This window comes from Oncorhynchus masou, chromosome 28 (assembly GCF_036934945.1).
Source record: "Oncorhynchus masou masou isolate Uvic2021 chromosome 28, UVic_Omas_1.1, whole genome shotgun sequence".
Lineage (NCBI taxonomy): Eukaryota > Metazoa > Chordata > Actinopteri > Salmoniformes > Salmonidae > Oncorhynchus > Oncorhynchus masou.
In genome coordinates this window covers 56460673-56487918 of record NC_088239.1, presented here as the reverse complement: position 1 = coordinate 56487918, position 27246 = coordinate 56460673, and the positions used below count along the sequence as shown (strand labels likewise).

The 27246-nt window shown below is 41.1% G+C and overlaps 1 protein-coding gene across 1 annotated transcript; it reads left to right on the top strand.

Moving 5' to 3' along the window:
- The first annotated feature begins 10507 nt into the window (after positions 1–10507).
- On the top strand, positions 10508–16154 carry LOC135518638 (LIM/homeobox protein Lhx3). The gene is made up of 5 exons (XM_064943789.1): positions 10508–10701; positions 10840–11042; positions 12500–12651; positions 14032–14203; positions 14606–16154. The coding sequence occupies exons 1-5, from the start codon at positions 10508–10510 to the stop codon at positions 15022–15024; spliced, it is 1140 nt and encodes a 379-aa protein (XP_064799861.1). The 3' UTR covers positions 15025–16154.
- The last annotated feature ends 11092 nt before the right edge of the window (positions 16155–27246 follow it).

The window sequence follows — 27246 nt, the reverse complement described above, 5'->3', positions numbered from 1 at the left end:
ATCATCATATTTCATATTTACCTTTCAATACTTGCAAGTCATCGTTACAGATTGTTAAACTGATTTGTGGTGAGTGCGCCATGCTTGAGCTGTTATATTTTTTACATCGTATTCCATCCTGACAGGCCTAGAGGTAAAATAAACCTTCACAATGGTGCAGTTTGAAGATTGGTATTCAAAATGTGAATAAACCAAACGTACTACCTGTATTTATTTATTTTTTTTGGGGGGGGGGGTGCACACATGCTTGATTTATAGAATTGTTTTATTTGTATTTGTTTTGGAATTCATTTGCCTCCATGAAAACGTATGTCATCATGTACAATTCTTACTGTGAATTCTGAGACAGACTTGTAAGACATACTGACATTTCTCATGACAAGTGGGTTCCTCTGCTAGAGAGTTACAGATCCAAAAGACATGTTACTATCTGTTTTAACTCCAAATATCAATCCATTCACATTCCTGATACAATAGGAACCCGACATGTTACAATTGGCCCTAGGGGCATTGTTTTAATGGGACACTGTGTTCTTATAATAAGACAAACTCATCCAAATACACTCTGGCTTTTGGGGATGCTTCAATCCAAGTACATCCAAAACCAACTCTCCAAACCCAATTGGCTCAACAGTACTTGAGGGTGATACAGAGGACTGATCTGTTTGGGAAACATCACATACCAAACACTGAGATGGAAGATGAGAGAGTCTTTGAGAGACTCTCATGCTTTCAGAAGACGGGCATGTGTCATGTCTCCATATCTCCCATGTATCCCCCGACAGTCAGCCAGGCCAGACCTCTAGACTTTGAGGGCAGGTGTATGTAGGGGTGTAAACGCTGGAGCCTTTGGTGGAGGGCCATTAAAACCTGATTGCGGGCGCTCTCTCAAGTGGGTCCCAGGTGCATTAACACTTTACCAATCTCCTGTAATGATACTCCCCAGTGCACAGAGTGGTGGAATAAGAGCATCATCCTTTTAAGGTGGCCCCTTTAATGAAATCATGTCTGGGGCCTTATGTGGGGGCTAAGACCAAGACCAAGGAAGCCACTTGCACTGTTTTTCTACTTTTACAACAGAAAAGTATAGAGTGGTCCAACATTCCAGTATATGTCATCTTACAGAGATAGAGTAGATAATAGCTATACTGTACACACTGCACAAAGAAATAACATCCTTATTAAAAAGATCATTTCGGGATTATTATGAAAACTAAAACCTTCATTATTCGTATTATAGCTGTTGTTGCTATCATAGATGTTTTTGTTATTACATTGTTGCAATCATCATCAGCTGCATAATTCAGCAGGCTACACAGTAGTCCTGTTTTCTGCTTATTTTCGTCTAACAGAGAGGAATTGCAGACAGAGACCTTGGTCCTGATATGGCCCCCTGATGAGCAGTGTCAGGCATAGGGCATGGTTTTATCCTACAGGTGACTAGTGCTTCAATCTAACTTGAAGTGTGACTCCATAGCAGGCCTATTGTAAAAATCATTGAATAAAAACCAAAAACACATTCAGGTATCTAAAATTCAGGCAGAGAAAAAGAGAAGATAAACAGTAATGCATGAATGTTCTTCTCTGTTGTTATGTTGTTTTCCTATGAGCTCCTTTGAGGCAGTAATTACATTCGGATCCTAGTTACAGTATATGGCTCCTTCCAGATTTACTGGCGTTTCTTCTTAATCGCCATAAAGACATTAGACTGACTTGTTGACTGGGGATTACTGCGGACACAAAAATTCGTCTGGAGCGATGAAAACACGCGTGTTTATCCTATAGAAAAAGTATATACAGTAAGAAAATCTATATTTACAGCCAGACTTAGAGGGTGGATAGTTCATGGGTGAAGAAATTAGATGATAGATCGATAATGACCTTGGATGAATGGGGAGGTTTATGATATTATGTGATGTTTTTTGAAGTTTATAATTGCCCTGTAAGGAATAGCCTAATGAATTAAGTAATTAAGTAATTGGCTTAGACCCACTGGTGAGTAAGCATGCTGCACAGCTGAAATCAAAGCTGTGGGACAACGTCACCACTATGTCAGACTAAACTATTGCAGCGAGTTTCAGAGAGAGGGAGAAATTAGAGATAAAGAAAGAAAGAAAGAAAGAAAGAAAGAAAGAAAGAAAGAAAGAAAGAAAGAAAGAAAGAAAGAAAGAAAGAAAGAAAGAAAGAAAGACAAAGAATCTCCAAATTATTTACATTTGTAAAACATTTTTTTAAATTCTGAAACTGTCATCACACAAGTTTTAGTGATTGTAAAAAAAAATCCCTGTAACAAAGCTTTTGTCAATATTGAAATTAGTTCGAATTGCTATTCTATTAGGCTTGAATAAAAAAAAATCCTATTAGGCTAGAATTAAAATACAATTTTCAACAATGCTTCAGAAATGCTGTGGAACTCCTAAAAATGTATGTAGGCCTGTACGCTATTACAATCAGATTCAAACGAAACGCCCTTGTCAAAAATATGTATGGAAATTTGCTAACTAGTGTTGGAATACCATTGGCGTCCTCTTCGGGGCATAATAAGGAGAATAGATGCTGGTAGCTCGCCACAGATAGCATGGACAGTCTGAATAAAAATACAACGGCAAAATGGAACTAGCCAACCGTAAACATGTCCTCCCCACGAATGATGCATGCTGGCTGACGCTTTACCACATTTCAGTTAATTACTATAGCCCCCGCCTTAAATTTTGTACATGCCGGATCTTTTTCCAAGACGTATCATTCACCCAAGTTCCGTGCCGTCTGAGACTGAGATATCGCGTGTGACTAACGTGCAAACAAACGGAAGGAGACAGTTCCACAGTCCCCTCCCGTTTTCATCGTGGGGGACAAACAATGACGCTCCATCCACTTGTCTTTGTTGGTCTATTCTTGGCCGAACAAAAGACCGGCACGAGAATAAAAACGCATGACAACAATGTCCGGACGAATCGCCCATTACCCTATTGTGTACGATGAAAGATGGACACGTGTACCTCTAAATGGATAAGGAGGGAAGGGAGGAGGAGGGGAGGGTTGAAGACAGTGGAGGGAAGGGAGGAGGAGAGGAGAGTTGAAGACAGTGGAATGGAGGTGGGGGGGGGGGGTTACACGCAACACACGCCTCCGGCCTCGCGCACATACAGAAACTCCCCTTTCCAGCACCGTGGACAGGGCATAGTCCTACACGCGCCCACACTTGGCATCTCGACTCCAGCTGTTACTTTTGTTACGTTAAAAACGAACACCCGTCCCATCCTGAGGTCAGCTGACGCTGGTAATGGTCAGGCATTATCCCCCCCCCCCCCCCTCTCTCTATCTCCTCTGGACCAACACACCGACTCAAACAGCAAGTCGCTGCATTCTCAAAGTTTCCTTGCAGGGTGACCGACGCAGAGACCAGGTCGACAGGCGTACTTTAGCCTCTTACAAACACGTTATTTTTGTGACTCTCAAAGGATAAAGAAATAGGATCATGCGTTTTTATTTTTTCCTAGTAATCACTTATCATTAGCCTAAGCTCAGCAGGCGCGCATCTTGCTTTCATTTCCTCTGTATAGGCCTATCTCAACCTCCGATTGATTGTATGTTCATCTGAGCTGGAAAGCATCACTGCTCAGAATGTTGCTTGAACATCCTGGATCAAGTTGTCAAAATCCCGTGAATTTCTCCCGATACAGTGCAGGTCAAGGTAAGAAGCCGGCTTTCTTGTTTGTTTGGAGTCATTTGCACTTCTAATCGAGATTTTAAATTAACTTTACATGGAAATGTAGCCAGCCTACCATCGAGTCTATTTGACGCCGTTTAGTCCCCTGTAATCTGTTAATGGCTCATAATTAGCTATGACATATCTAGCTATAGAGCAAATCAGCGCCGCGGGGGCTCCGCCTGCAGCTCAAAGTTTTACCCACAGGATCCAACATGCATGAAATAGCCCATTGTATCTCACAGCCTATCATCATCAATTAGACTTGTATCTCACACCCTATCATCATCAGTTAGACTTCTGAAATATGAGTTTGACATATCACCATTATAAGCTGAATGAAGTTACAGTGAGCTGTGCTTTCCCTTTCAAGACGGGAGAAGTTGTGAAAAGAGAAACATTGATAGACACATCGAATGGGAATGGATTTCATCATGTTGGCGAATAGCACTTAAATGTGTGTCCTTTTTGACACAATTTAACAGGGTATTCATACTGTTTCGAGGTGGGACATTAAAGCTTTAATTTATGTTTCACTGCGTGCGGGAGACGTTATGAATACTTAATGAGCTGCATTGTTGGAAATCGTATGAACAGATGTTATGCGTGTGCTGTTATTTCACACCATCTCTCTTGTCTGTCACGCGAGTCACGAGACCACCAGAGAGCTTTTGCACCGACCACTTGTGTACGAAACAAGGCGACAGCTCGGCTGCACACAGGCCGCCCCCCGCCCTCCCTTGTCAGCAGCCTGTGCAAAATGCTTAACAAGTGTCCGGTTCCCTTCGACAGGTGCGGCACCTGAGGCCCGTTACACACAAAAACGCTTGAAATGATAGGCCTATGCGTAAAAAGTTTGCAAACAGAAAATGTCCATGAACCATGTAGACCAGTAGGCATGTGTTTTGTGAATTATTCCCTTACGTCTAGGCCTATAGGCTATTCATTATGTGAGGAGTTATTAATATAGCCTTCTCATCCCAGGCACAAATTGTTGTTCGAAAATATGCAGCATGTTTGTAGCAATAGTAGTCTTACTTCATTTTTCTAAATTATGAATCTAATAAAGTATATCCATGCCACAAAATATATTGTGTTGCCTTACATATCGGGGAAATGAACAAGGCTTGTCAGCTATTCCATGACCAAATCAAAAACCAATAGATTAGCAATGGTTTTAGAAATAAAAGCAATAACGATCTCTTTACTAAACCACTAGCCCATGTCCGCCTCTTTCTCACGGATCACTTTTCTGTTTTGTTGATCATAGAGCATTTCTCATCTTACCCCATTACTGTCTCCTCGCCCCTCAAAAGGGAGCGATCAATAGGACATAAAACTATAGCTGAAATGTAAAAGGGAGCACTGAAGCATCCCACACCTTTCACCAAAATGTATTTCATATACTCAGAAAATACTGGCAAATGGAGCATTGATTTTAGATTCATCAGGGGTCCACGCAGCCATGGCACTACTCGTGATTTCCCAAGGCGCCCTTTTGCGCCTGAGATCAGTGTCGATAAAATTCATCGTGGTGTTGCTTCGATCAACATGTTATTGAACGGCCAATCTCTCCCCTAAGTAAACAGTTGTCTTTGTGAAGTCAGCATAGGCTATAGTTCTACAATATGGTGTGTGTGTGTGTGTGTGTGCGTGTGTGCGCGCGCGCGTCAATCGCACGCCAGGTTTATATGTTCTCGTTGCGTGATGGAAATTGTAGATTTGGTTTTATTACGAATATAGTGTTATCTACCGTGACCCGGTAGAAGAACACAGCGACAAGTTACAACGTCAAGTTAAGGAGATGTTCTCTTTAGCTTTTGAGTTAATAAGATACCATGAGTGCTATGGCTGATATAATACGTCCAACATATCCAATATAGAATAGTGCATGTAATTAAATCATACCTGTCAAATATAACAGTAACGTTTGTAAAGGAATATTTGTCATCTGATCCAGATGTTTCAAAAGAAATGTGTTAATTTCATCAAGCTATTTATTATTAAATGGGGATTCTATTATGATCCTATGTAGGCTAATGGTTCTTGTGACATCCTAGTATTCGATATATATTTTTTTGTAAATAGGGGTCACCTCACGTCGTTCTATTATTGTGCATTTTCGAAAAGGTAAAAAACGAATTAAACATATTTAAAATGATACTATACTGTAATAAGTACCTAGGCCTATGTTATGGTGGAATGTTTTACAAATATTAGAGTTGCTTTCTGCCTTGTAAACTGCACATCAACCACAGAAATCCAACAGTCAAGGCCAGAATAAATTGTACAATAGCTACCTAAATAAAATTATTACAGGCCTATTTGAATCTTCGATAGCAGGCCATGTGTTGCATATACTTAACATAAACTGTCCATTACCTGCAAATATTTGGAATGTCACTTTATTTAACTTAACTTGAACTTATTTAATTTACTGAATTTTCGAACTCAACCGTTTCAGCACTTAATTTAAAAAAAATATGTGCCAGGTTCCATTTTCGTTTGCTTTGATTATTTGTGTAGCTACGGCTTTATTATGGCCGTGATTCGATTTGAAATAGGCCTACACACTGTTTTAGAGAAACGTGCATGCAAAGTTCCATTTAAAACAACTTAGGCGACTTTTCGTGCTGTGAAAATATATTTTCATAAGATCATGCAAAATGTGTTAGTGTAAATGAACCAGCTAAAGGTCAAATAGGAGCGTCTTGCAATAAAATGACATTTAATAGCATAGCCTATGCATCAACTAAACACACATGGCCGAAACCATTGTCAAATGTTATCTTGTTCCATTTTTCCTCCCTCCGAAGAGCACTTGGTACCCGCACCGTTTCCAAGTTTCTGATCGTTGATGATAATCTATCTCCCTGCTTTAACAGGCCAGTCGCTAGGGTAACCACGCGTCGTAATCCTGCGCAGTGCACATCACACTGGGATACAGCAAACTCAAGCGTATGCAGTCACACCGTGCGTGGAATTGTGGTATTTTTCCCTTGATATACTGCATAATATGGCGTTGTGAGTGATAGGTGCGGAACTAGAACACAGAAATACGGTCGTTTTTCGTTATCGTGTGAGGAGAACATGAGCAATGGATGGACATAATGAACAGAACTCTCCAAATGGAGCACCGAATAACACGGAGATGCTGTTTGCCTTGCTGGCCCAGAGCGAGGAATTATGTAAAGGTATACAACAGCGCAACGCATGATTCAATTTGTGTTTTAATCTAATTTGACATTGGTTACGCACATTACAATGGTCAGATATTTAATCAGTACTTTGTTGTCGCTGTTTATACTTGTCAGAATAAGGGATGTTGTTTTATTTCATTCCAACACCTTCATGTATCTCATGCTGTATGATGAACACAATATAACTTTATTCGAATAGTCTCCACTTTTGTATTTCTGAACATTTTTATAATGCAATGAAATGCTTATATTTCCTACATGGATATGTTACAAATGAACGCTATTCTTGCATGCATAATTCGCTCATACACCATCAGTTTTAGACTAGTCAGTGGTTAGCCGAAACAGTGGACTCTAACCTTTTCAGTTTTTTCCACTTTTCGCTCCTGTCCCTTGTATTACAATGGCTTATAGCTAAATCTGTATGGCGAAGGATTAAGGCGAAAGACGGCGAATCTACGAAATAACATATGTCTTATCTGTTTGCTCCAAAGCAATTTTTTACACTTTTATGCAGTTTTAATCTTGTCGCAATTTTTCCATTCATTGCATTCGAGGGTTAAGGATTCAGTAGACATTATTGTCTTAAGTGTGATAAGATAAGTGTGAATTCTTTATTTAGGATGGTGTGGATTGTAACAACTATGTAACAACCTGCCCTAAATGGGACAAAAGTATTTGTTTTTACAAGGTTTCTATCAATATTACTGCAATTTCTAGGGATTGAATTGGCTTTCACGGGCATATATCTATACTGGTAATATTTTTATAAGGTGATCAAATCGCTGGATTGTGGCGTGAGACTAGACCGTTGTATTCTATTTTTATAGAACCTATTGAAATAATAATGAGTTTGATGCACCTGTTGGTGACGTGGCTCCCTCGCTGTTGTGCGTTGCTAGCTCTTGGTCCCAGAAAACAATGTTCCATACATTTTTCATAAATTGCCACAAATTAACAATAGGAATGCGATTCCTTCGAAGAATGAAACATTTCAAGCCTCATTTAAGTTGCCAGTGATGCATCTCACTCGATACGTGTTTGTTGATAGTTTAATAATAACTTGCAATGAAAAGTTATTTGTTTGCTGAAAGATGGCCATTTTGTTTTCGTGTATTGTCTTGTCTTGATGAAGGCATGCTTAAAAGTTGGCCATGCGGGTATGTTTGAGTGGATTATTCCTAAAAGTTCAATGGCCTGCAAATTGTCACATTATGTCTATTGATGTTCAGTTAATTATATGAATTATAGCAAATCCTGAACTTGATGAAGACATTGGCTTACTATTATCTGTAAACTGTACGTCGGAACGATTGGGTAGAGGGATATTGTCAAATGTCATGTGTAAATTAGTCAAGATACAATTATGCAAATTTGGCCATATGGGCGGTCGGGTTCATCATCCCAACACCGAAACAATTTATAGTAGCCTAATGTGCACGGTATCATCAGCATATCTAAATTGTCAATAAACTCATGTTAACACACAACGTGTAACAATTGGTTATGTGACTGAAGCTACATTTGATGACATCGAAACACATTTCACCTCATCCACTCGAGTGTGCACTTTCAGCGTAATTTCATGCGTTATAGTGGGAAAGGCTTGGATGGTGTTTTGACCATTTGACTGCAGGAACATTGGCAACATATTCAATGTCCGAACTTCGATCAAATGTTGCTGTGGTATCGTTTACATGAATGAAACCCTCCTTGCCCACTCTCCGATGCGGGTCTGCTTCTGCATGATTTGGAAACCAGATGCAAAGTGAAACTTCCAACTGCGTTGATTGGGCGTCTGAGCTTGGACATGGGGATTGGCTGTGTCGATACAGAAGGCTTGTTTGTTCTTCCCTTTTTATTATCACTAGTGATTATTAAATGGGAAACAATGGACCCGTGTTTTAAAGAGAGAGGGACCCATGCGCCTGTTGTACCCACTGGGCACAGACGTAAATTCAACGTCTATTCCACTTTAGTGCAACCTACATTTTATTGAAATATGGTGGAAACAACGTTGATGCAACCAGTGTGTGCCCAGTGGGTAACCTCAAACACGAGGATAGGATAGCCCGTGCATGGTCGCAGGAACGAGAGAAGAGATACATACATACTGTATATGTTGAATCAGTAAGGGAAACGGGGAGAGATGGAGAGGGAAAGGCTTTGAGAGAGAGTTGTTCGGTACCCACTGACGTTTATAGATGGTCTGGGAGACTTGGATCATTTGGTTACCATGCAAAGTAAGTGTTTTAATTAATGGCATGCGCTTTTTCGAGGAGTGATAGTAGAAGGGGGCTTTTTTTATAGGCCTATGTCTTCTTCATTCATTCCGCAGATCAAACGTCATGGTTCCAGCATGATAACTCTATCAGCCAACAGTCAATATGTGTTGGCTGTGGTCTTTGTAATATTTTATGTTAATAGTTGGATTTTCGCTGTGTTCTTTTGTATTGCATCTGGCACCCACACTTGGAAAATGTTAACGGATGTTGCCAGGTTTCGATAATCATACAAAAAACAGGCATTTACTCGAATTTATGGGCTGTGAAAAAAATGACGATGGTGATGATGACGACGACAATGATGATGATGATGGTGCTGACAAACGAATGAATGGCTGTAATTTATAGGCAGCAGTGTATTTACATCTGAGAATATTGAAATAATTATGCCCCTACATTTATTGATAGAGTCCACAACACCTTAGTCAACTTAATGGAAAACTCCACACAAAACTATATTTTGTTATTTGTTTCATTCGCTCATTGTTGATAGTCCCAAAATGTTTTACTTGTCAGAAATCAAGTTTTCAAGGTATATAACTTTCAAAATACAGAAATACAGCCCATGCAAAATGCATCATAGTGGCTGTATTTCTGTATTTTTGAAAGTGATATATCTTGAAAACTTGATTGCTGACAAGCAAAACATTTGGGGACGATATCAACAATGGACTAATGAAACAAATTACCAAATACCGTTTTTGTGTTGAATTTTCCATTAAATGCACTCTTCGAAATCTGCCTTTTGGGGATAGTTTCAACTATACTTTTCATTCAACCAGATTTGTTTATTAGGCCTACAACTTTTTAATTGAATTATAGCAATTCTTAATTACATGGCAATCAATATACATCGATGAAAATAAAAAATATACAATTTTTTAGATACTAGCTCAGTGACAAAATTGTCTCATATTTGCCGTGAAATAAACTGCCTTGGGGTATTTCCATTCATTTCTATTTACTCATCACTTTCGATGCGAATTTATATATCTGAGGTTTTAGTGGTATCAACTGAAAAACGAATGGCACAAATATGTGATTCATGTATAAATAATATACCTATTTATAATATGCAGAATATGAAGTATGATTTATCACAATTTTTTTGATAATGTGTATCGAATTAGTGTCCTTATTTAGTGTCCTTATTTAACCCAAATAAGCCTATTCTAAATCAAATGCATTAACAAATGTCTACATTTTACAATTGTATGAAATGCTATTTTGTGTCGTAAAACAATTTGATCACAGTATAATTTGTCTCGGTGCAACATGATTTCTTAAGCAGTGTTTCAATTCAAGATGGCTTCATGGTTATCCTGTCTTCTACAGAAATTCCTGTATGCGCTGGCTGTAATCAACACATCGTGGACCGCTTTATCCTGAAAGTGCTGGACCGCCATTGGCACAGCAAGTGCCTGAAATGCAGCGACTGCCAATCCCAACTAGCAGACAAGTGCTTCAGCCGGGGAGATAGCGTTTACTGCAAAGAAGACTTTTTTAAGTGAGTGCAAGAAATAGGCTGAAATACATATTCTTTCATGAACGACAAATTAATGAACATATTTTATAGAATCACAGGTTGTGAACGTGATTAAACTCTTGTCAATTTATTGATGATAACCTTCTTATTTCCAAAAAGGAGATTTGGGACCAAATGCGCCGCGTGTCAGCAAGGTATTCCTCCAACGCAGGTGGTGAGAAGGGCACAGGATTTCGTATACCACCTGCACTGCTTCGCGTGCATCGTGTGCAAGAGGCAGCTCGCGACAGGTGACGAGTACTACCTGATGGAGGACAGCAGGCTCGTGTGCAAGGCTGACTACGAGACCGCCAAACAGCGAGGTGAGAGATCACTGTATGGCGCAGTGATCTAAGGCACTGCATCTCAGTGCAAGAGGCGTCACTACAGTCCCTGGTTCGAATTCAGGCTGTATCACATCCGGCCGTGATTGGTGGCGCACAATTGTCCCAGCGTCGTCCAGGTTTGACCGGGGTAGGCCGTCATTGTAAATAATAATTTGTTCTTAACTGACTTGCCTAGTTAAATCAAGGTTAAATTAAAAATTAAAAAATACCTTATCACACCGATTTTGGGACCCCAAGATCAGAGTTCCTCAATTCTAACGCCCAATTACGCATGCATCCACAGTCGTTGATATTTCAGCGATATCCAAGAATGTGGAAATCCTACAAGGCCCACATCTTCATTTCATTCTGTCTGCTAAACTACAACGTAAAAAAATGAGTATGCCTATAATATCACAGCATCACCCAATACGTTATGTATTGTTTGGAGCTGTGAACTTGATCTCCAAGACTATGAGGTCACCCATAAACACTTGACCCATCTGCGCTAGTTGCGTCGTAGCCCGCGTCCCAATAGATAGCAGTAGCCTATCTATAGATAGGCCTAAAGCCTGTCCAATTGCATTGAAGAGACAAAACGTAGTTTATTTTATTTTATTAGCAGACCGACAGTGACTAAGAAGATTCAATTCAGCCTCATCTGCACAACATATTAGTTTTGTTTCAAGGGTGTTAAAAGCGCTGGTTACCATGTTATGCTAAAGTAACTCATAGGCTACCCTAAAGCCTCGGATTAAAATCACTTATTTTATGTAAATGCATATTTATTGCATGAAAAATGAATTACAATTGACCTCTCACAGAAGCTCTATATAAAGAAAACGATATCCACGCAGGGTATTTTCTTTGTGAATAGTTAATACATTACTCAAGTGTTATCTGCCCCATCTGTTTGTCGGAATTTACTGCCGGTATCTACTGCTGATTTACATATTGAGTTAACGTGAGTTTTCATAGACAAACACACGTTATTTGTTAATGAAAGGGCGCCATTACTTGGGCATTGGAGGATGGTCTCGCATTTTTTTTGTCTGTATACTATTTATTTGCTTCGAGTTAGCATATATTTGGGATCAATTACGCACATAATAACAAATCATCAAATGTACGAGTAATCCGACTCATTAACAGTTTAATTACAACCTCTAACTCGCAAAGGATGCTGAATAATATAATTAATATAATTCAATAATTTGTTTAATAAGCATTGCACTGTAAATTATATTTCCAGATATATATTTCTTTATAGATACATTTTTTGGGCAAGCAAAAAGCTATTTTTTAACAGGCTTACAATTTAGGTGGATCTAACTGAATATCTATCAATATTTGAATACAACTTTGAATCGAATATTAGGCCTATGAGCATAAAGTATTGGGGTGCATTTTTGTTTACGTTATGGCTTACATTGTGTCTTGTATTTTCTTTTTAGAAGCTGACTCAACAGCGAAAAGGCCACGAACGACCATCACCGCGAAACAGCTCGAGACCCTGAAAAACGCTTACAACAACTCTCCCAAACCAGCCCGACACGTACGAGAACAGCTATCGTCAGAAACTGGCCTAGACATGCGGGTTGTTCAGGTAACTATCCATTCCACTCCATTATAGACCATTTCATTAGCGTCCTTATTGTATTATTATCTAAGGTCATGCATAGGTTTCCCTTTGAAATAGTGCTTGAAATGGCTTCCCAGGTACAGAAGAGTTGGGGTTTGATGGTTAGAATTTACAGTGAGATGGAGTAAACAAAAAAAAATGTTTAAAGTCTACACACTTGAAAGTCAGAATGGTAAGAGAGAGCTCGTTAACAACACTGAGAGCCTTGCATATTGTCTGTGAAAGAGCCCTACTGTGGATGACTATGGTCAATTAGTCATTCTGTATATATCGTTTTATTTGCAAGGACACTTAAAGTAGGCAGGAAGCCACTATCCTTCATTATTCACTGAAGGGGAAATGGGGGTGAAAAGGGTTCACTTTGGCTCCATATCATTAATGAATGTAGACCTTTCCTAAATATGGGTTAGAAAGGAAATCATTTTTACCTGTTTTAATTCAAGTATGCTTTGCATGATGTTGATTTAAACAAATATGTGCTTACATTGAATGGTTTGTCAATCATAACTGTCTCTTAAAAAAATATACAAATGTTTCCAATTTTATCACCAAATTTACAGCTACAATTTAGAACGTGGACAAAGTGAGATTTAAATAATTAACATCAACTCCAGGTATTAAATCCCAGTGAGAGGGTAACATGCATGGTAACTTGTCTGCTTCAGGGTTAAGGACAACTTATAGCTGTCATGAAGTTAATTAAGCGCGTGATAAATCTTGTACAGGCCATGGTGGTCCCGAGATTAGTGTTCTGTCCCACTGTTTCAATCTCCCACTTGCGTTAAAGAAGACATGTCCCAGTCCCCAGACAGTCCTTGCAAATGATTTTGTTTTAATTTTAATGTACCTGACCACTTAAAAGCATAGCAGGGCCACTGAAGAAAGAGTAGAGAAAAATGATGTCTGGAGGGGTTAGGAAAGCCATTTTGCATGTCCGACAATAGGCTATGAATGAAACATTCAGGTCAAAAGATAAAACATTTGATAATGTTATAAAACGGACTACTTGTGTCCTCTGCAAATGTAACAGTACATTATATATTTCTCATTTGAAGAAATCAGTTTCACTTTACTCATAATTCCACCGTGCTTCTACACCTGCATTGCTTGCTGTTTGGGGTTTTAGGCTGGGTTTCTTTACAGCACGTTGAGATATCAGCTGATGTAAGAAGGGCTGTAGAAATACATTTGATTTGATTGTAGAAAAAGGCTTATACTTAGGAAAAATAGGATATTTATTGGAGGAGCTGCCTTAAACAGGAAATACCCAACTCTCCAATTGTATAGCTAAAATAAATAGAACAAAACATATGTACCTAACCATACAACACCTCTGTCCTCCAGGTCTGGTTTCAGAACAGGCGAGCAAAAGAGAAGAGGCTGAAGAAGGATGCAGGCAGACAGAGGTGGGGACAGTACTTCCGCAACATGAAGAGGTCACGAGGTAGTTCCAAATCAGACAAGGACAGCATCCAGGAGGAGGGCATGGACAGCGACGCTGAGGTCTCCTTTACAGGTAGGATGAGAAAACAAACAGATAGACATATCTGAGATGATGTATTCACAATAACCAAATTAAAGGGAATGGGATACAGAGGGCGCCTTTAAGTTCCTGTTTGAGGAATTATGAGAGATGATAAAAAACGAGTTATTATCACAATTATAATACCAACTCTTTTTATATGATTTATTAGCCCATGAAGTGCATAGTGGAAATGGACATAGCACATTTGTAAACCACACATTTTGGTTTATACCCACTCAAATGTGAATGAAACCCAAATAATTCCAACGAGGGAAAATCTTATAAATCAAATTTTATATGAATGACCAGAATTAAACTAATAATATCAGCACTATATTCCATAAGGCTTCTATAATGCCACACCCTGACCAAGTGTCCTCCCTTTTGTTCCAGACGAGCCACCCATGTCGGAGCTCAGTCACTCCAATGGCATCTACAGCGGCCTGAGCGAGTCGTCTCCAGCAATGGGGGGCAGCCACGGCCCCTTCCCCCTGGAGCATGGAGTCCTCCCCTCTCAGGACCAGTACCGTGACATCCGATCCAGCAGCCCCTACGGCCTACCCCAGTCCCCAGGTTCGCTTCAGGCACTGCCCAGGCACCAGCCCCTCATCTCCAGCCTGGTCTACCCTGACTCCGGCCTGTCAATCATGACCCAAGGTGGGGCCCCGGGGCTAAACCCAGGCATGAGAGGAGTGTTGGGGGGCACTAACGGCCCTAGCTCAGATCTGTCCACTGGCAGCAGTGGGGGCTACCCAGACTTCCCAGCGAGTCCAGCTTCCTGGTTGGATGAAGTGGACCACGGACAGTTTTGATGAGCTGGTTTGATTGATCAACGTTGTATAAGGACTCAAAGGTGTTTTTTCTGTGTCTTCTCCTGCGGGTGTCAAAAACTGGAAAGAGACAGTCACGCAAGACCTGTGAAACAGAGAGACCGGGTCAGATAGTTGCTGTCTTTCACCGTCCTTGGATCACTCTCTCTCTGTCAATGAACTGTCAATTGATATTTTTAATTTCTCCTGATCTAAGTGAACTGAAAGGAAGGATTGGGCCTCAAAAAATATGAATGGTAGCACTTGTAACTCACACACCATTCCTTAATGATAACAAGACTGAGAAGAATGGAGTGCTGGCCTGTTCTGAATGATCATTTAGCTGCTGACGAAGTGTTGATATGTTGCTCAAATATCGTCAAGAGTAGGGTCTGAAAGGAAAGCAAGCTCACTTCTACAATCTGAACTTGTAACGGTCAAACAGACATACTCCCTCTCTCAGCCTGAAGTCTTCACAGCACTCATCAAACAGCCCTCCACCATTGAACTATGTGTACAGCGACTTTCCACCATCATGCTTTTGATCCCTATGGTGTCATCAATATTACACCAGAGGAAGCTCACAGATACACACCATTTCCAGCTGTGATATCGTTGTGACAACTTAGCAAATTCAGACTTTTGCCCAATTGGATTTTAATAGACTCCAATCCTTTCCACCTTATTATTCTCTCTGTTAAAAAAAGAAAAAAAGAAAGTGTACCGATGCAGGTTTTGGTTCAAGTCAGAGTTTTTATGTGTCTGGTTGTTGCCAAATGTCTGTGTATATTAAGGTTTATCATTGTGGAGAATTTATTTTTATACAACCCCTACGACAACATGAATACCACAGATATTAGGACTTTGTACATTGACGGCTAGGGATCTAGACAGGTTGTAGATGTCGCCTCCCACCGATAAGTAGAGGTCCAGTTACTTCTATGCATTTGTGTGTTCTCAGATGTATCTTGTTTGTTTCATTCTATTGAAATTACCTGGGCATGCTGAAACCCAGGCTGGTGTACGTGTTTGTTTATGTGGAAGATGTTTTATGTCTTATTTATTCTCTCTGATGATGATTATGATTAAGTGATACAGGTCTTTAATAAATTTGTCAGCTAAATCCAAACTGACCACTGACTCTTGTATCAGATCTTTATCTTTAAAACCCAGATGCAGACACAGAAGGCAGATAGTACGAGTCTCAGAATTCAAAACAGTACAGGGGGCAGGCAAAAGGTAAGTCAAGACAGGCAAAGAGTCGTAATCCAAATCAGAGTCAGGCAGGTACAGGACGGCAGGCAGGATCAGGGTCAGGGCAGGCAGAAAGGTCAGAACTGGGAAGACTAGGAAAAACTAAAACCAGAGCACAGGAAATACGGAAACATGCTGGTAGGATTTGATGAACTAGCAACAGACAAACAGAAAAAGCAGGTATAAATACACAGGAGATAACGGGGACAAAATGGGAGACACCTGGTGGGGGGTGGAGACAAGCACACGACAGGTGAAACAGATCAGGGTGGTACACTATCTACGTTAGACATAACAGAAAATGTAGTTTTTCTATACAGTATATACACATCTTAATTTCTCAAAACACAGACAGAAGCTAGGGTAATTGGGGTGGTGGCTAATCTTCGATATCATCCCTTATTTTCCTGAAGTATTAATCACATTGATCTTACATCAGACTACACATAATGTAGGGGAACCAGAGCGATCCAGAGACATGTCTGAATCTGCAGATTGGCCGTCTGGCTAATTACCAAAGCTGTATCAAGAGTTCAACGGCTCTTTAGTGCAGAAATTTGATGCAGACTGAGAGTCAACATGTCGATTTGGAGATAACTGTGCCTTGTTTGCCCAAATGCCCCTACGGGATAGAAATCTTCAATCCATTAGCTTATGAGGGATCGAATGCCTCTTGTGAATTTCTTAATTTGTTTACTTATTCAAAGTCAGGTTCAATTAAATAGATTAAACAGTGTGTAGTGTGTGCATGCGTGTGTGCGTTGGTGTGTGCTTGGTGCGGGCATGTGTGTGTGTGTGTGCTCGGACTGTGTAAGTGACCGTCAATGTCTTTCATTTTTTTCTACCAGTGACAGAAAGACTTGCATTGCAGTTTCATCTGGGAATAGCATCACACACAGTACATTTAAAACAATCCTCACTCTGACAAAGACCATCAATCTGCACATTCTTTATAGATGGATCCTTTCACCATCTTCCAGCAATATGCAGTTCCAACAGGAACTACAGTACTGACAATGCAAATAAACAGGCATAATTGGAAAAATCTGGATTCTATAGAACCAGGAGACCTGACTATGAACAACTCTGGACTCTAGTTAACTATAGCTTTATAACCTACAAAATCCCCAAAATTTGTGAAATTTAAATAAAAAAATCTCCACAAACTCTGCAAAAACAGAGGTTTGTCTAAAAGACACCTCCCTCGTCTTGTAAAAATGATCTGCCTATAGCAACAAAGCAACAGGAGGATCCACCCCACCCTCACCCTGATATGAGAGTAGAATACCAAGACCACTGATTAACAATAGGCACTGTGTTTGAATAACTGTGGATTGTCAGATTTAACCCAAGCACTTACTATAATTACTCCAACAACAAAAACAAATCCAGTGGTTGGACGATTGGTGCTTTTAGAAACACTGTCTGAAGAAAGTTTCTCAGACTGTGAATTGTGTGTGTTTTGACAGACACATACAATACGTTTGAAAATAAAAATGGCCTTATAATATAATTTTTTCACACAGGTATTTTAGATTTTTGATACAGGTTCTTTACTTCTTCATTTTAGGGTTGGACTGCTGGCTCTTGTTCTCAGGTTGCCAGAACAAGGACATAACACTTCGACTTAAAATCGAATCCTTCCACCTGAGTGGCGGCTGTCAGTATTGCTGTACTAAGGCGACAGGTGCGTAACCCTATCCCAGGGTGCCCTGCAAAGTCAGTGCGGGTGAGAGTGAAGTGTCAAAGGCCTCACTAATCTCCCTCGATCCCTGCCATGGTCAGTTTACTGGGCAGTTTCCATTTGGGCTGAGCCAGGAGGATTTGTCAATGAGACAGAGGAACACAACACATCAGGAAGTCTGAAGCCTCCACAACAGACTCGCTAAATCCTACCAGCTTCCTGGTTTAACATGTCGCAGCCCCTTCCCTTCCCTCCCCTCCCTCGACAGGTGTGAGGAACCCTGAGAGAACAAAAGGTGCGATCAGGATGACCTCGGGATGAACTCTTAATGTAAACAAGTGAGATGATCCCCCTCCACTCTTTCAGATTAACTTGAGTTTCCCCAGTGGCTTTGTGTGTATAAGTGATTGTGGGGGTTTGAATGTAGCTGGGTAGTTTTAAGTGGATGGAGGAAATGGTGAGAAAGGAATTAGACAAATGTGTGTTATCTTTTGAGGACAGTGAATGTGTGATGATATCAGGTGTACGTTGTAAGTATTTAGGGTATAATCATTAATTGTATGGTTCAAGGTCTCAATGTGTATGTGTCTGTGTTCCATGTTTGACATGACAGGTGACTGGCACATATTCTTCAGCAGACAATAGCTGGATCCTTTAGACGACTTCCCAGGAGGTCTAAATTGCTGTTGGCAGTAGGAGCCTGTGATTGAAGGCTACTCAACCAGATATGCGACATATAAGAAAAATCAGGTGTGTGAACACATTCTCTCGCTGTGTATAGCCGTTTTCCATGTTGCCTGTCAGACATTTTGTTTTTTTTCTATTTTGTTAAAAAAAAGAAGTTTTCTTGCTTTTTGTGTTATTGCTCTGTCTGTCTGCACTGATTAGTGTTGCTTGTCATATGTTGTTCTTTATGTGCTTATTGTCTAACTGTATGTCATTTTAAGTGTTTTTAATTACCTGCCCAAGGACCGCGGCCCAAAATGTGTCGTGTCGGCTGGCTAAAATCGTCAACAGAAATGCTGATTAATGTGCACTGTCCCTGTAAAAATAAACGTAATAAAGTAGAGTAAAGATATATAATCCACAATGCAGATATGCACAAATAAATAAAAACTAACAAACAATGTAAAAAAAACTGAATTAAATACAACTGACATCCACACACGTATATAGTAATGCTTAATTTCACCCCCCAAAAATTTGGACAAGATAATCAGTAGCAAAAATGGCAGTCACAGTCAGTGGTTATAGGATATAATGTCCGTTTGACTTTGATGTCAGCTGTTTCTTGGCTGTTACATTAGTTGACTGTTACATTGTTTTTTTGCATGAGGTTCTTGCTATAGGCTGTTGCACTTTAGCCTACTGTTATATTGGACTGTTGCTTTAGGCTCTTGTATTTTTGTGTTGCTATAATAGGTTGTTGCATTGTACTGTTGATTCAGGCTGTTGCATTGAGGTATCCCTGCCATAGGCAGCTTGAGGCCTGGCTGCTGGCTTTCTCCTCTCTCTCCTTCCCTCCACGCCCCCAGCGAGCGGCTACCTCGTGTCAGATGGCTGGAAGTAAATCAGGCCTGACAGTAACACCTCCCCTGGGCCCCACACGTCACAACAACAATTCAGGCCTAAGGGAGCAGCTCTGGGGTGGGTGGGGGTGTGCACCGTAAGGGGGAGGGCCACCAGCCAGTCATGTTGCATTGGGTAGGGAGGAGGAAGGTTGGAGGGAGAGGGGGAGGAGGGAAAGGGAGGAGGTGATGAGGGGCTCAGAGGATTACCCCAGGCGCTGATATAACTAAACAATCAATTAACCCAAAATAGGATCCTGTGGTGTGGTGGTGGTGTCTCTGTGGTCCTGTAGCAGCACAGATGCAGTGGTTTAGTGGTTGGTTGAGGAGGGGGAGACTGCTGAAATAGGTTATGGTGCTGTGCCGGCGTATGGTAGAGGTGTAATCACAGGCTTCAAGGATATACTGAATATTTCTTTCAAATACCAGTTTCAATGTATCACATACTGTATGCGGGATTCGCTCCAGGCGGATCACTAACAAAGAACCAATCACACAACGTCTATCAGAGACAGACAGGTCATGTGGCTAATGAGGTGCGCAACTCGCCCGTCATCTGGTCATTCTCGCTTCTCTTCCTTGCGGAAGAATCACTACGGCTCCTGAAGCTGCTGAACGTAGGACCTCTGCTCCTGACAATAGTGTTGAGTACTGACCAAAAGGAAAGTTTTGCTTAGAGTAGAAGTTGTTTTCTACCTCTCAGTCTCCTGTGGTAGCTAGCTTCACACGGCTACCTATCGAGACTTTGTTAGCCCACGCTGCAAGGCTTAAGCTAACTTGGCTAGCTCGCTGGAAAGCAAGCAAACCACATTCCTAGCTTTTCTTGTTTAGTTTGACTTGCGTTCACTCGTTTGTGTTAACTAGATAGACTGGTATAGCCTCACGGCTCCACAGTTGTGGGGGGTACTGACCAGAAGTCGAACCCTGCCCCCACACAGTTCCCTTTGGCTAGCACTGTACTAGCTAAATGTTCTACCTGGAAAGGTAGATTTGCAAGCTCTCCTCTCTCATTTAGTTCAGCACACGATCTCTCGTGTTGTGTTGACTAGATTGACCGACTGCCCTAGCTTCACAGCTCGACGGTCGAAAGAAACAATTTTGTTAGTTGAGAGACCAAGAAAGCACGCTCTTTCTCCGGCTAGCTTTGTGCTTACTAGCTAGGCTATTAGCCCATGAGGCGAACACTAGCTTGCTTACGGCTAACTATCAAGACTTGGTTAGCTCACGCTGCAAGACTTAAGCTAACTTGGCTAGTTTGCTGGCCAAGGCTATAAGCCCTTTGGCTATAAGCCCTCTGGGTGAACACTAGCAAAGCTATAAGCCCTATGGGTGAACACTAGCTAGCGAATACAAAAGCCTCACGGCTAAGCACAAGTTACTTACTTTCGTAAACCCCAGTTCTGTGATAATATGAGTGAGATGTATCACCACATTTCCCAGCTCGTAAGAGCGCAAGGATTAGAGGCATGCATTTTAAAGCATACTGTAGTTTTAGAAAATACAGTTTTGCCGAGTTTGGATGTTTGGATGATGTTTTGTTCCTCATCATGATGATCAAATGATTGCATATTTAAATAATTTGCACAGTATCTTGCATCTTACATACATGCACAGTATCTTTCATGCATGCTCTAACATTCTGGCAAGTTCATGCCAAATACACACGTACACACACAGACACGTGCACACACAAACGTGTAAAAACTGTGAATACAGCATCAACACTTTTGTTTATACTGCAGATTAATGTTCACAGCATCGTTAGAGTGATCCAACTAATCAACACCACCATTAGCATGTTTTTGCTGACGACTTTAATCAAATCCATTACGGGCGTGCCTCTCAATCATCCGCTCTCAGCATAATTATCTCTTCATTTCATACTTTTACTGGAATGCAATATTTGTTAATCTGTCTAGAATGGTTGACTGAAATACATTCAGGACCAGTCATATTGCAAATGTGTAATCTATGTATCATCTGATCCCTCGTCCTCAAGCTGGCACTCAGATGTCGGCCATTGTTCATTGATGTCAGATCACTGGGAATCACATCATATATTACACAGGATAATACCAGGGCAACTATAAGTGAACAACGTAAATAATTAACATGCAACAAGTATGTTAGTGAATGCCTGTATGTAACACTTGGGCTCCCAAGTGGTGCAGAGGTCTAAGGCACTGCATCTCAGTGCAAGAGATGTCACTACAGTCCTTGATTCAAATCCAGGCTGAAGCACATCTGACTGTGATTGGGAGTCCCATAGCGCAGCGCCAAATTCGTCCAGGATATGCTGTCACTGTAAATGTGTTCTTAATATACTTGCCTAGTTAAATAAAAAATAAAAAAACACTTACCATTGTTAAAATGGTTTTCCAAGAAAATGTGGAGCATTATTCCATGTACTTACTAGCTTGTTACAGGATGATAATAGTTTATTCTTGTCTTGGCTCTGGTATAAGGCTTGTGTAATGTAAACTGTTAATATAATGTTTTTATTTGATCATTATTTGACTGAGATTTATTAACTATCTATCAGGAGTGAATTTGTATCGTACTGGTGCACTCATTACAACACGGGTCCTATTGCCACTACACACAGCTCATAACCCTGTGGCTGCATGCTGCAGTTGACAGAGTAGCTCCTCAGAGTTGTCATCAAAATGTATAATGGCATATGTTTAGTTTCCAGGGTGGGATAATAATCTGCTTTCTTTAAAAAAAAGTGTTTTGTTATTTCTTGTTGGGGGGTGGGGGGGCGGGTTTACAGGTATATACATTTCAAATTATAAGTTTACTTAACATGTACCTGTAGGCTGCCACTCGAACTGTAAGGAATACATACAGAGTTGAAGTAATAATAAATTCAGTATAAACAGGAAAAGAAAACAAAGAAGATGTGGGCCTCCACCCTCAACCTCCCAACCCATTCCCAGCCAGTCAACATGTCTCCATTCAACTAGGATTGCTCGTCAGTCTGTAGTTCAAGGCCTACCTTCAAACTCAGTGCCTCTTTGCTTGACATCATGGGAAAATCAAAAGAAAACAGACAAGACCTCAGAAAGAAATGTAGACCTCCACAAGTCTGGTTCATCCTTGGGAGCAATTTCCAAACACCTGAAGGTACCACGTTCATCTGTACAAGCGATAGCATGCAAGTATAAACACCATGGGACCACGCAGCCATCATACCACTCAGGAAGGAAACGCGTTCTGTCTCCTCGAGATTAACGTACTTCGGTGCGAAAAGTGCAAATCAATCCCAGAACAACAGCAAAGGACCTTGTGAAGATGCTGTAGGAAACAGGTACAAAATTATCTATATCCACAGTAAAACGAGTCCTATATCGACATAGCCTGAAAGGCCGCTCAGCAAGGAAGAAGCCATTGCTCGAAACTGCACATGGGGACAAAGATTGTACTATTTGGAGAAATGTCCTCTGGTCTGATGAAACAAAAATAGAACTGTTTGGTCATAATGACCATCGTTATGTTTGGAGGAAAAAGGGGGAGGCTTGCAAGCCGAAGAACCCCATCCCAACCGTGAAGCACGGGGGTGGCAGCATCATGTTGTGGTGGTTCTTTGCTGTACAAAAGTATCTATATCCACAGTAAAATGAGTTCTATATTGACATAACCTGAAAGGCTGCTCAGCAAGGGAGAAGCAACTGCTCCAAAACCGCCATAAAAAAAGCCAGGCTACGGTTTGCAACTGCACATGGGGACAAAGATCGTACTTTTTGGAGAAATATCTTATGGTCTGATGAAACAAAAATAAAACTGTTTGGCCATATTGACCATTGTTATGTTTGGAGGGAAAAGGGGGAGGCTTGCAAGCCGAAGAACCCCATCCCAACCGTGAAGCACGGAGGTTGCAGCATCATGTTGTGAGGGTTCTTTGCTGCAGGAAGGACTGGTGCACTTCACAAAATAGATGGCATCATGAGAAAGGAAAATTATGTGGAAATATTGAAGCAACATCTGAAGACATCAGTCAGGAAGTTAAAGCTTAGTTGCAAATGGGTCTTCCAAATGGACAATGACCCCAAGCATACTTCCAAAGTTGTGCCAAAATGGCTTAAGGACAACAAAGTCAAGGTATTGGAGTGGGTCATCACAAAGTCTTGACCTCAATCCTACAGCAAAATTGTGGGCACAACTGAAAAAGCGTGTGCGAGCAAGGAGGCCTACAAACCTGAATCAGTTACACCAGCTCTGTCAGGAGGAATGGGCCACAATTCACCCAAATTATTGTGGGAAGCTTGTGGAAGGCTACCTGAAATGTTTGACCCAAGATAAACAAGTTAAAGGCAATGCATCCAAATACTAACTGAGTGTGTTATGAACTTGAGTGAAGACCCAAAAGCGGTTTTAACAGAAGACAGAGTTCTTTAATGAAAATACAGGAATGGCATAAATCCTCTTCCAACGTTGTCAGCGGAACAAAAAGAACGTTAGTATAGTGCAGGATGCTCCTGCCAGGCAGACTCCGACAGGACAGGACAAGGTGGAAGCAAACGAGACGACAGCTTGCTTCTGGCATCAAAAAACACAAACAAGAATCAGACACTGAAAGTAGCAGGAACAGAGAAAGAAATAGAGACCTAATCAGAGGGGGAAGAGAGAACAGGTGTGAAAGAGTGAATGAGCTAGTTAGAGGAAATGTAGAACAGCTGAAGAATGAGAGACAGAGAAGGTAACCTAAAAAGACCAGCAGAGAGAGAGAATGAAGAGAAAGGACAGGAACAGACATAACAAGACATGACAGAGTGAATGTAAACTTCTGACCAACGGGGAATGTGATGAAATTTAAAAAAATCTGAAATAATCAATTCTCTCTACTATTATTCTGATATTTCACATTTCATGAGTAGAGATGGAGACCTCTATCAGGGTCTTGAGAGGCAGTAGGGCTGATTTGGTTAGATACATTTTATAACTTGAGATGAAGCTGAATTTATCTACAGTATGATCTTCAATACATTTGAGAGAAATTGAGATATATTGTCTAGATATAGTAAAATATTGTCTACTTATAATGAGATAAAATGCTCAGTAGATTTGAGGAATATTTGTCTTATTTCCTTCTATTGATGAATTGCCTGGGCCAGGGGTTCCATATACAATAAAAAGTCAAAATGTTCTGCTTCTTCTAGTGATTCTAGAAGGGGCGGCAGGTAGCCTTGTGGTTAGAGCAATGGGCCAGTAACCAAATGCTCGATCGAATCCCCGGGCTCACAAGGTACAAATCAGTCATTCTGCCCCTGAACAAGGCAGTTAACCCACTGTTCCTAGGCTGTCATTGTAAATAAGAATTTGTTCTTAACTGACTTGCCTAGCTAAAAGAAAGTTACAAAAATTCTGAATAGAGCAGATATTGCCTCTTATAAACTATGGCTGAGGGATTTGCATTTTATTCATATTAATGAAATTGGAGCCAATTCCTATATGTTCCAAGACAGACTAGACATATGACCATTCCAGTCTATCAAAAGCTTTTTATGCATCGAGAGATAATACAGCCCAAGTAACTGTTGTTCCTGTTGAAGCATATGCAATAGTCGACAGAGGTTATCCGATGATAAATGATTTTTAACAAACCTGCTTTGGTCTGTATGGACCAATTGGTGTAAGTCTCAAGACGGTATGACAACATTTTGAAAACAGTTTAATAGTGAGAACACTGGGTGTCATCCTCACCTTTTTTCTATAAAAGCAAAATTAGTGCTGTATTCACATCTCTCCCAAATGAACCATTGTGAACGGCTGTGTTAATAATTTCGAGCAATAGTGGACCTAATTGGATTCAATATTTTAAAGAGGAGGAATACCAGGAGGAATACCATCCCATCTAGGTGATTTACCTTTATTAATGCTAGCCAATGCCTTTTTGAGATTTTGAGAGAGATGTGGGCTCAAATCAAATCAAAGTTTGTTTGTCACGTGCGCAGAATACAACAGTTGCAGAGGTATGTTTGTAGAGGTATGTGTGTGTGTGTGTGTGTAGGTAAGTAAAGAAATAAAACAACAGTAAAAAGACATTTGAAAAGGTTATATACAGACACCTGTTAGTCAGGCTTATTGAGGTAGTATGCACATGTAGGTATCGTTAAAGTGAACAGAAAGTAGCAGAAATGTAAAAAGAGGGGTTGGCGGGTAGTGGAACACAATGAAGATAGCCTGGTTAGCCAATGTGCGGGAGCACTGGTTGGTCGGGCCAATTTAGGTAGTATGTACATGAATGTATAGTTAAAGTGACTATGCATATAAGATAAACAGAGAGTAGCAGCAGCGTAAAAGAGGGGTAGGGGGGGCACACAATGCAAAAAGTCCGGGTAACCATTTGGTTACCTGTTCAGGAGTCTTATGGCTTGGGGGTAAAAACTGTTGAGAAGCACTTTTGTACTAGACTTGGCACTCCGGTACCGCTTGTCATGCGGTAGTAGAGAGAACAGTCTATGACTGGGGTGGCTGAGGTCTTTGACAATTTTTAGGGCCTTCCTCTGACACCGCCTGGTGTAGAGGTCCTGGATGGCAGGCAGCTTTGCCCCAGTGATGTACTGGGCCATACGCACTACCCTCTGGAGTGCCTTGCGATCCGAGGCCCAGCAATTGCTGTACCAGGCAGTGATGCAACCGATCAGGATGCTCTCGATGTTGCAGTTGTAGAACCTTTTGAGGATCTCAGGACCCATGCCAAATCTTTTTAGTTTCCTGAGGGGGAATTGGCTTTGTTGTGCCCTCTTCACGACTGTCTTGGTGTGTTTGGACCAATCTAGTTTGTTGTTGATGTGGATACCAAGGAATTTGAAGCTCTCAACCTGCTCCACTACAGCCCCGTCGATGAGAATGGGGATGTGCTAAGTGCTCCTTTTCCTGTAGTCCACAATCATCTCCTTAGACTTGGTTACGTTGAGGGATAGGTTGTTATTCTGGCACCACCCGGCCAGGTCTCTGACCTCCTCCCTATAGGCTGTCTTATCGTTGTCGGTGATCAAGCCTACCACTGTTGTGTCGTCAGCAAACTTAATGATGGTGTTGGAATCGTACCTGGACATGCAGTCGTGGGTGAACAGGGAGTACAGGAGGGGACTGAGCACGCACCCCTGGGGAGCTCCAGTGTTGGGGATCAGCGTGGCAGATGTGTTGCTACCTACCCTCACCACCTGGGGGCGGCCTGTCAGGAAGTCCAAGATCCAGTTGCAGTGGGAGGTGTTTAGTCCCAGGCTCCTTAGCTTATTGATGAGGTTTGAAGGTACTATAGTGTTGAACGCTGAGCTGTAGTCAATGCATTCTCACATAGGTGTTCCTTTTGTCCAGGTGGGAAAGGGCAGTGTGGAGTGCAATAGCGATTGCCTCATCTGTCGATCTGTTTGGGCGGTATGCAAATTGGAGTGGAATGTGAGCCATTACCAGCCTTTCAAAGCACTTCATGGCTACGGACGCGAGTGCTACGGGTCTGTAGTCATTTAGGCAGGTTGTCTGTAATAGTTTGCAAGCCCTGCAACATCCGACGAGCGTCGGAGCCAGTGTAGTATGATTCGATCTTAGTCCTGTATTGTTGCTTTGCCTGTTTGATGGTTCGTCACAGGGCATAGCGGGATTTCTTGTAAGCTTGGAAATGTTAACTGTGTCTTTCAACAAGGACTTAGTCTGCCTTGGTATGGATTTACAATCAGAGGTCTACAGTTCTTTATAGAACCTGGAGAATCTTTG